This window comes from Convolutriloba macropyga, chromosome 2 (genome assembly GCF_964194025.1).
Source record: "Convolutriloba macropyga chromosome 2, txConMacr16.3, whole genome shotgun sequence".
Lineage (NCBI taxonomy): Eukaryota > Metazoa > Xenacoelomorpha > Acoela > Convolutidae > Convolutriloba > Convolutriloba macropyga.
Window position 1 is genome coordinate 1,062,131 of NC_134469.1, and position 9,213 is coordinate 1,071,343.

A 9,213-nucleotide genomic window follows, 5' to 3' on the forward strand; every position below is an offset into this window, starting at 1 on the left:
GCTCGCTTAGCAAAACTTTTTTCGAGAATTTATGGTTCGAAAACAATTTTTTAAGCTAGTGAGTTTCTTGAGCAGTTTTTTCACTGTAAGCTGAGCGGAGCTCTATTGCGTTGCTCTTGGTTTTTAAGTCTCCAAGAGGAGTATTGAGATTCTACAGGTTTTTACGACTCGAAGAGGAGTATTGAGATTCTACAGGTTTTTTTTTAGCAGAAAGCAAGTTTGTTCATAACTTGAATTTTGACTTCTTTCTGTTCGAGCATTTACCTCCGTTTTTCATTGTTGACTTCTGTTTTCGAACATTGGACTTTAACAGTAGCTTCGTTTGTAATGTTTAGTAAATAGGAACTGCTGGTAATGTTCAATGTGAAGAGGTAATTTTGAGATTTTTTGTTCCTATGTACGTCACCCCTAATTATCTAAACTACACCGCACAAACCCCCCCCCCCCCCCAACTTACCCCACCTAACCCTACCCCCTCCCTTCACCTACATACCCCCCAACCAACTACCCCAGCACTAGTCACCTCCCCAACCTATACCCACCCACCTACCTACCCCCCACCACCTACCTACCCCCGCCCCAATTTACCCCCCCCCACCTACCCCCAAACTACCTCAGCACTGCCCACCTCCCCAACCTATCTACCCACCCACCACAACCACCCCACCCAGCTCCCCCGGCACCTAAAAATTTGTCGGCATTTTTAAAACACTTCAATGTGGCTTGTTGGGCTATTTTTGTTTTCTCTTGTCTATTTTGATGTTCTGATTTCGGTAAGGTTAGGTTAGAGATTATAATGCACGATGATTCCAGTCGTTTCCTGTATTCTACCGGCTATGTTTTTTTAGCGGAAAGCAAGTTTGTTCATGACTTGAATTTTGACTTCTTTCTATTCGATCTTTTACCTCCGTTTTTGACTATTGACTTCTGTTTTCGAACATTGGATTTTAACAATAGCTTAGTTTGTAATGTATAGCAACTGGTAACAGTCTGTAATTCAAGGTGAAGAGGTCAATATTTAACTACCTATTTAACTACCTACCCCGCCCCCAAAAAACTACCCCCCCCCCCCCCACGTACCTCCCTCCCCCCCCCCAACGTACCTACCTATCCCCCACGTATCTACCTTATCCCCCTCTCGTACCTACCTACCGTAACTAGAGATTATTTTGCACGGCGATTCCAGTCGTTTCCGGTATTCTACCGGCTATGTTTTTTGTTTCGTCGTCTGACGCTCTTTCGTTTTACATTTGTTCACTCCTCAAAGCTGAAAAGTCAAATTTTCTGAATCACTTCTTCCTCTCACTAACGGCGATTGCGCGCGTAACGTCATTTCTCACTCTCTCTAGCAAAAGTTTGTGTGATTAGATTTTGGTCATCAGTGACTTGCCTCACTCAATAAAGTGACTTCTGCACTTTAAAACTTAAGTTAAATTTGAATTAGGTTAAGGTCAAAGGAACTCATATGTGTAATAAGGGTCCCTAATGAAAAGGTTTCTGCGCAATGAATTTTAACAAGCTGTATTTATTTTTGGTTTAATTTTTTGCGTAGCTTTTTGGCCGGCGTCAATAACTTTTTCAACTTATATCTGTATCTGTTTCTATCTCTATTATACGGCACGCAAGTCTATTCTTTCGCAGCTATTCCGGCAATCTGCCGGCTATGTTTTTAAGATCTGTTCGCACATTTTCGTTATTTTTGAAGTCAAATTGTTGTAGTGATTTTGGTCACTCCGAAACAAGAAATGGAGCGAAAAAATGAGTGGTTTTGCAGCGTGAAATTTCACTCTAATTTGAAAGTTTAGTGAGAAAATGGTGTTTGAACAAAAATTCGCTTTCTCGCTAAAGGTTTTTTGTTCACATGCGGCAATTTCACTTGGATTTTTATCAAATTTTTAAATGGTTTTCCCAATCCAGGGAGTTTTTCCAGGGGTCTCTTTGCAAAAAATGGAACGCAATACGCCTAGGATAATTTATTTCTTTTACTTCCTTTTACGAGAAGCCTGTTTGACACACCAGTTGTCTTGGGAATAATGACACACATCCAGAAAAATCTTCTGTATAAATTGACTGTGGAAAGCTGGGTTGTGTGATTAGGGTGAAAGTTAAGCAGCAACGGGACATTTGCATCGGCAGAAATTTTACGCCAACTTAATCTTAGGTGGGCGAGGGAACATATTGACTCATGAATAAACTAGGATGTTATTTGGCCCCTGAAAGTTACCTGAATATTTATATTCATTAATAGCCGCACAGCGAAAGCTGGGGCTATTACTGGCCTTCTCTTGGTTTTTTTACGACTCGAAGAGGAGTATTGGTTTTCTTAAGGTTTTTACAATTCAAAGATTTTGAATTGTATTGAGGCGCTGTCTTTAGGATCTGTTCACGCATTTTCATGATTTTTGAAGTCAAATTGGAGTAGTGATTTTGGTCACGTCGAAACAAGAAATGGAGCAAAAGAGGAAGTGGTTTTGCGGCGTGAAATTTTTTTGCTCTCTTTTTGAAGTAGAGTGAGAAAACGGTGTTTGAACAACAATTCACTCTCTTGCTGGTGATGTTTTGTTCACATGCGGCAATTTGACTTTCATTTTCAATTGCTCTTAAATCAAGTTCATAGCAGTTATTGTAAACGTGTCTTTTTTATGCAAAATTTTCGTTTGACTGTTTTGACTTTTCGTGTAACTTTTACGCCCTTGACTTTTTGCGTATCGCGTGATCTAAAATTCTCCCTCAATCACAATTTCAAGCTGCTGAAATCAACTGGCGGAAACTTAATACTAAAAATCAAATGAAAAGGTTGCCGAAACTCGTGCCATTTTTCACTTTAAATCTTAACAGTGGTATATGTCAGCCTCTACTGTGGTTTTTTGAAGCCCACTATTGAATTTCTTAGTCCCATTTAGGCCCACTCCCTCCCTCCCTCTCTCCTCCCCTTCCCCCGACTGAAGCAGGCTGCAATTGATTAGAGCTCCCACTAGTCGTTAGAGAGCAATTCTTCCGACGTTTAGTCGGTTATGTTTACTTTTTTCCATTTTTTGGATCTTTTTCTTAATGGTTTTCCCAATGCATTCATTGCTCATTCTAGGCCTAGTTTTTTTAAACCATTTTTTCTCACAAGTGGTTTCTTGTTCACATGCGGGATTTTAACTTAGATTTTCTGTTTTTTTATGTTTTTTTTTGGAAATGGTTTTCCCAATTTACTCAGTCCGTTCTAGGTCTAGTCTTTTGTTTAGTCAATGAAAGTTCTTTAGTCATTCAGAAATTTGACTTTTTCAGCTTTGCTGTGTGAACAAATGTAATTAAAAAAGCGTCAGACGACGAAACAAAAAAGCATAGCATGACAAGTCCTGACGTACAGTCAGGACTTGTCCTGCTATGTTATTTTTTTTTGTTTCGTCGTCTGACGCTCTTTTTTGTTTACATTTGTTCACACAGCAAAGCTGAAAAAGTCAAATTTTCTGAATGACTTCTTTCACACAAACAAGAGTTTTTGCGCATGACATGACATCATTTCTCACTCTTTCTCTCGCTAGCAAAAGTTTTTGCGTGATCAGAATTTAATCATACGTGACTTACTCACTGAATAAATTGACTTTTGTACTTTAAAGCTTAAGTTCATTTTGAATTAAATTAAGGTCAAAGTAACGCAGATGTGTAAGAAAGGTCCCTAATGAAAGGGCTTGGCTCAATGAATTTTAAGCTTTATTAATTTATCGCTAAATGTTTTTCTACATAGCTTTTTGAGCGGTGTCGATGTTTTTTCAACTTATATCTGTTTCTGTCTCTATTATATGTCACGCAAGTCTATTATTTCGCAGCTATTCCGACAATCTGCCGGCTATTTTTTGGTTTTGACTTCTTTTACTTAAAAGTTTAGAATTTTAATTATCGTAGTAATAACAAGAGGTCTCGCTAGACTCTGTGTGCCAGTTCTCGACTCGCTCAGTTCCAATACCCACATTGACTAATAAAAATGCGTAAATGTTGTGAAGGGATTCTCGCTTTTTTTACTCAAAGTGGAAATTTGATTAATTTTAAACCTGATTTGAAATTCAATGCCGTATTTGAAAAAAAAATGTATTGGTAACATAGGTAATTCTTGTTCAGCATTCCCAACACTACCGCCCCCTCCCTCCAATGCTAGAATCCGTGAGCCCCAGCTGGCTACTGCCGAAGCCAACCGCTCGCCAGTCGTTTGAGAGCAATTCGCCGGACAATAGTCGGTTATGTTTGATATGTGGGAGCACTTTCGACCATTTTATGCCCTTACTAGACGTCTTTCAGGACTATTTTTTGAGTACGACTTTCTATTTCTCAAGTGTTTAGGCTCAATTTCGTTTTTTGTCAAACTGATATTTTCAACGTTTTTCAGGATGCTTCTTATATTTTTGTCTAATTTTTAAAGTCCCTGTGACCTATTGAGTTTTTACTCTGGTTTGGAAAATTTTTGATTGGAAGTAATTTTTAAAATTTTGCTGAGGAAAGCGGATTAAATCTAGTTAAAACTGTGATCGTTTCTTCAGTTTTTTTTTTAAAAGTTGTGTTACTTAGTTTTGTTTGTAAATTTGGAACCTAGAAAAATTTAAGATTTTTGTTCAAGACCAGTTACTTGAAAAATTTTCAAGCAAACCCCACGCCCTTTCTTACGTCGAGTTTTGAGCTGAGTTGCTGCCTTATTTTTCCGATCGTAAATGACCTAGATTAAACCTAGATTCTGACACTGATATGAAAGTCATCTAAATTGACTCTTTATGCAAACGATTTAAGCAAAAAAAAATGCGAGCAAAAACATTCCTGTAACCCTAAATCAAAATAAAGAAAGCAGAAAAATCTGTGCGAATACATTTTTTTAGCGTCTTCAAAGCTGATTCACGCTACTTCAAATTTGTGAAATGTTGAGCAATTTTGTCAAATTTCTTAATCAAATTTGTTTTCACCCTTAGATATGAAGAGAAAGAAACAGGAACAAAAATTTTAAAGAAAGCAATTTGTTTGATTTGTTTGAAAAAATTGTCATCAATATGTTCGTGTCCGCCAAATATAAAACATTGACAGTTTGGTAAGACACGAGAATGTTTGCAAAACTTGATATGAAAAAAATGTAAAATGAATTTTACGTGTATTCTTAGTTTTTTATTAATATGCATGAAGCCGATTCTGCTTCTACGTCAAAGCGATGACTAATCTGAATAATAAAACCAACAACGATATGGTTTTACCATGTCAAAAACCAATTTTAAGAACCACGATGAAAATTTCAAAAGTTTTGAAAAAGTAGCGAATCAATTATTGTTTAAAAAATTTGGTGACAAACTTTCATGTTCGCTCAACGAAATACAGACTGGCAAATTTTTATGCAACGGGCTTTTTGTGGCCATACAGAACTATGAAAGGGAAAGGACAGAATAAGCCAAACTTTTTGGAGAAATCGCCTAATATTACTAGTAATTTCTCGATAGTGTGTAGTTTTAAGTTTTTAGAATGAACTTTACCCAGGTAATGTCAAATGGCGAGAGCAGATTTACAAATCAATTGAATATATTTAAGTTATATCGTTAAAATATGCGTCTCAAGAACTTCAATATGATACTGCTCTTACTCGCCTTTCTCTGGAATGCGGGACCTGCATAAATTTTTCGCCATTTCTAAAGTAATGTTGGAGCAATAAGGTTTTTTATCACCTTATTGTGCTCTTGTCACAGAGCTGGTACCGATTTTCAAGAAAAAGGACAATTGGTCCTCAATTGAAAGTAAAACCCGCACCATATCTTAATACATGAGAAAAATTATTCTTTAAAAGTTTTGTCAATTCGTAAGCGAGAGTTTTTGGCGGATATTCAGCAGTAAATTTTGCGGTCGCTGAATAAAAAATGCCAATTTTAGTGACTGAGGGTTGTGTTTTTGTGGCAATTTTATACTTTTCATCATATGTAATTATAAACCGCACTTCCGTAGAAAGAAGTTTTTCAAAAATTACTTCCAAAAGATTGGTTTTCTTATTTGAAATTCGGCCATTTTTGTTAATTAATTTTTTGCATATGTCTGTAATTTTTTTGCAGCATTCTGCGTGCTGATGTTCTACTGTCGTGTATACGGCGGTTCCCACTCTCACATTCCAGAGGACAGGACAGCCTCAGCTGGAGGAGCAGACCAGAATGACCAGGTCAACTCGGGGGCTATTGGAGTGTCTAGTGTCTCCATGATGGTCAACGAAAACTATTCCCCAGCTACAAAGAAGGAAGCGGAAGCCTAGCTCGTAAAATAGCACTGAGCACACCATGTTAGAAATTCCATATATCCAATACAAAGAGCTAAAAAGAATCAATAATGAACTTGCGTGTTTTAACGAGGTTGGTGACTCTGCAAGTTACAAATAAAACCTAAAACAATAATAAAAACGGCGACCAATAACCACACTCGCTAATATCGAATTTCAATAATTTTAACTAGATCTTGACATAGTTGACTTGTGAATTTGAATTGCAAATTTTGTTAATGTTTTGGAATTTTAATTTGAGTAGTTTGCTGTTGTAGTTAGATTTCATTATTGAAGAATTGCATTCGTCTATCGTTCGTTATAAAAATTAACTTTGTGCCATGTTTTCGCTCATTACACCATCTTCAATTGTTCTTTGTCCTCCATGAAAAATTTGAAATATAATTGATAGATGTTTGTTCCAAGGCGAAAACATTGTTATGCTTGCAAAATTAATTGTTCTACTAACGTCTTTTCAATTTGAAATATATGAAATAAAAAACATTTAATTACGAAGTCGTATGTAATACCATGACAAAGGGCGAGCGTATAGTAAGTTTAACACTGCAATTTAATCAGTTAAGTAGAGTACAAAAAAGCTTGATAAGTAAGTTACGCGCTTCATTAAGTGGGTACCAACTCCTGTAAAATTGGTATCAGACACAATGGGAGATTGCTTTAAAAGCTACAAAGCTGGAACTTCATGAAAAGAGTTGATTGCAGTTCATGAGGCGGCTCATCAGAAATTTTCAAATTAACAAAAGTTTTTTAATGGTATTCTGCAGGCTTTTTACGACTCGAAGAGGAGTATTGGTAGTCTACAAGGTTTTACGACTGGAAGAGGAGTATTGCTATTCTACATGTTTTTACTATTCCAAGAGGTGTATTGGTTTTCTTGAGGTTTTTTTACGACACGAAGACAAGTATTGGTGTTCTACAGCTTTTTTAGCTGACGCAAATTTGCTCATGACTTGTTTTTAATTGCTCTTGAACAAAGTTCATAGCAATTAATGTAAACGTGTTTGTCTTTTTTATGCAAATTTTTTGCTCGACCATTTTGCGCTTTTCTTCTATAACATTCTTTGACTTGTCAAGTGACTTTTTCCACGCTTTTGTTCTTCATTTTTGAGTGATCTCTATTGCTCTCACTCCGAAGTAAAGCTTGTTGCTATATAAAGTCGGCTGCAGCATAGCAAAAATTAGGGCTAAATAGCACAGTCGGTAGTGCAAATGGTTATGAGCGGGAGGTCAATGGTTCGAACCCCGCTGGTGGTACAAGCCTGTCTTTCGAGAGTAATTTTTCCGACATTAGTGGGATTATTTTTCAATAAATCGACTTCGGTTTAACTATGGTTAGTATCTAATTAATTGCTCTCAAAGAAAGTTTGTAACAACTATACTAGTACTGTCGCCATCTCTGCAGTCCCCACACCTGCACATCATCCAGGCACCGTGCAGTAAAAAAATGCACCCCACCCCCAATTGGACCCCCCCCCCCCGCTGCGGTCACCTCACGCCCTTCAATTAAGCTAAAGCTAGCCTCACTAAACCGTGGCTGACTACTGACGAAGCCAACTGCTCGCCGGTCGTTTGAGAGCAATTCGCCCGACGTTAGTCGCTTATGTTTATAAACGTGTCGGCCTCTTTACGCAGATTTTTCACTTGACTGATTTGACTTTTGTTCCCTTGACTTCTTCGTTTTGCGTGAATATAAATTTCTCTTATTCACAAGTTTAAGAAGCTGACCTCAAGTTGCGGCAGTTCGACACTAAAAGTGAAATGAAAAGCGCGCACAAATTATTGTATTTTTTACTTTAATTTTATTGGTTATAGTGGTATATAAAAATATCTAATGACGTCATTTGAAGCCCCATTAGTGATTTTATTTACAGCCTACCCCCGACTGAAGAAAACTGCAATAGGCTAGAGCTCCCAATAACTGTTCGAGAGCAATTCTTCAACGTTAGTTAGATATGTTTTAGAGCGTTGACTGCTGTTTTCGAACAGTACCGTAGTTACTAATACGTAAAAAATAGCAACTACTGGTATTACTCATGGTCGAGAGGTCATTTTGGGCAGTTTACTTTTCCATAACAGTCCCCCCTTATCCAAAATACAATCAGTTCCTGTCAACACCTACGCCCCTCCCCCTCTTACCGCCAACTCAAATTATTATTTTATAACTGCCGTCAGTCTTTCAAAGGCTATTATTTAGGCGCTCTCCTTTTAATGTTTTTGGCTTCACCTTTCGTTCACGTTTTTTGCTTTACATAAGTCACGCTATTTCAATTGAATGAATTTTGAATTCTTTCTTTCATTGAATTACCCAATGAAGCCATTACAGTCAATGTCAAAAGAGCTAAATTAAGAAACGGTAAAGCACGGCCAACTTGTCAAAGTGCATTAGATTAGCAAACTTTTTAAGAGCAATTGCTAGCTGACATAAGTATTAAACTTAATAGCCTTCAGTTTATGAGCTGAAGTATATTTAATAGCTATCGCCGTCAGCTTCTCTGCCGTTTATTATAGCGCTCTTATTTTTTCAGCAATCCAAGAATTGGATTGTATTGGTTCTGTCTTCTTTTTGTATGAGTTGCAAATTTTTCTATGACTTTGAGCTTATAAAACGGAATAGACAGGTAACGCTCAGCGGGCATTAGGTTCGTTAGAAAACCTCAGCTCGTTTTAGCAGTCTTTTAAGTTCTTAAGTTTTTTTCAAACCTGCTCAGAAATCTAACTTTAGGTGAAGCGGTCACTTATTGTATTTTTTTTCCTCTAAAATGTTTCAATTTTTCACTTTATTTAGTCATTTATGAGTTTTTTGTTAGCAGGGTATAGAACTAACGCTTTTCAAAGGTTATAAAATTCCTTCAAATCATCGGCCTTTTTCATGTCAAATTTCTGTGCTGTATAACAATTTTTTGTTTTCAATTTTTAGTGGTCAATGAAACCATTTT

The 9,213-nt window shown here is 37.0% G+C and overlaps 1 protein-coding gene across 2 annotated transcripts in view; it reads left to right on the top strand.

The window, feature by feature from the left end:
- LOC142355569 (solute carrier family 40 member 1-like) overlaps positions 1-6,533 on the top strand; it is a 42,579-nt gene extending 36,046 nt beyond the window's left edge. For both annotated transcript variants that reach the window (XM_075407691.1, XM_075407695.1), the window contains one exon: positions 6,060-6,533. In XM_075407691.1, the coding sequence (XP_075263806.1) occupies positions 6,060-6,253 (194 nt within the window). In that variant the 3' untranslated portion in view covers positions 6,254-6,533. The remainder of the gene's footprint in view (positions 1-6,059) is intronic.
- The last annotated feature ends 2,680 nt before the right edge of the window (positions 6,534-9,213 follow it).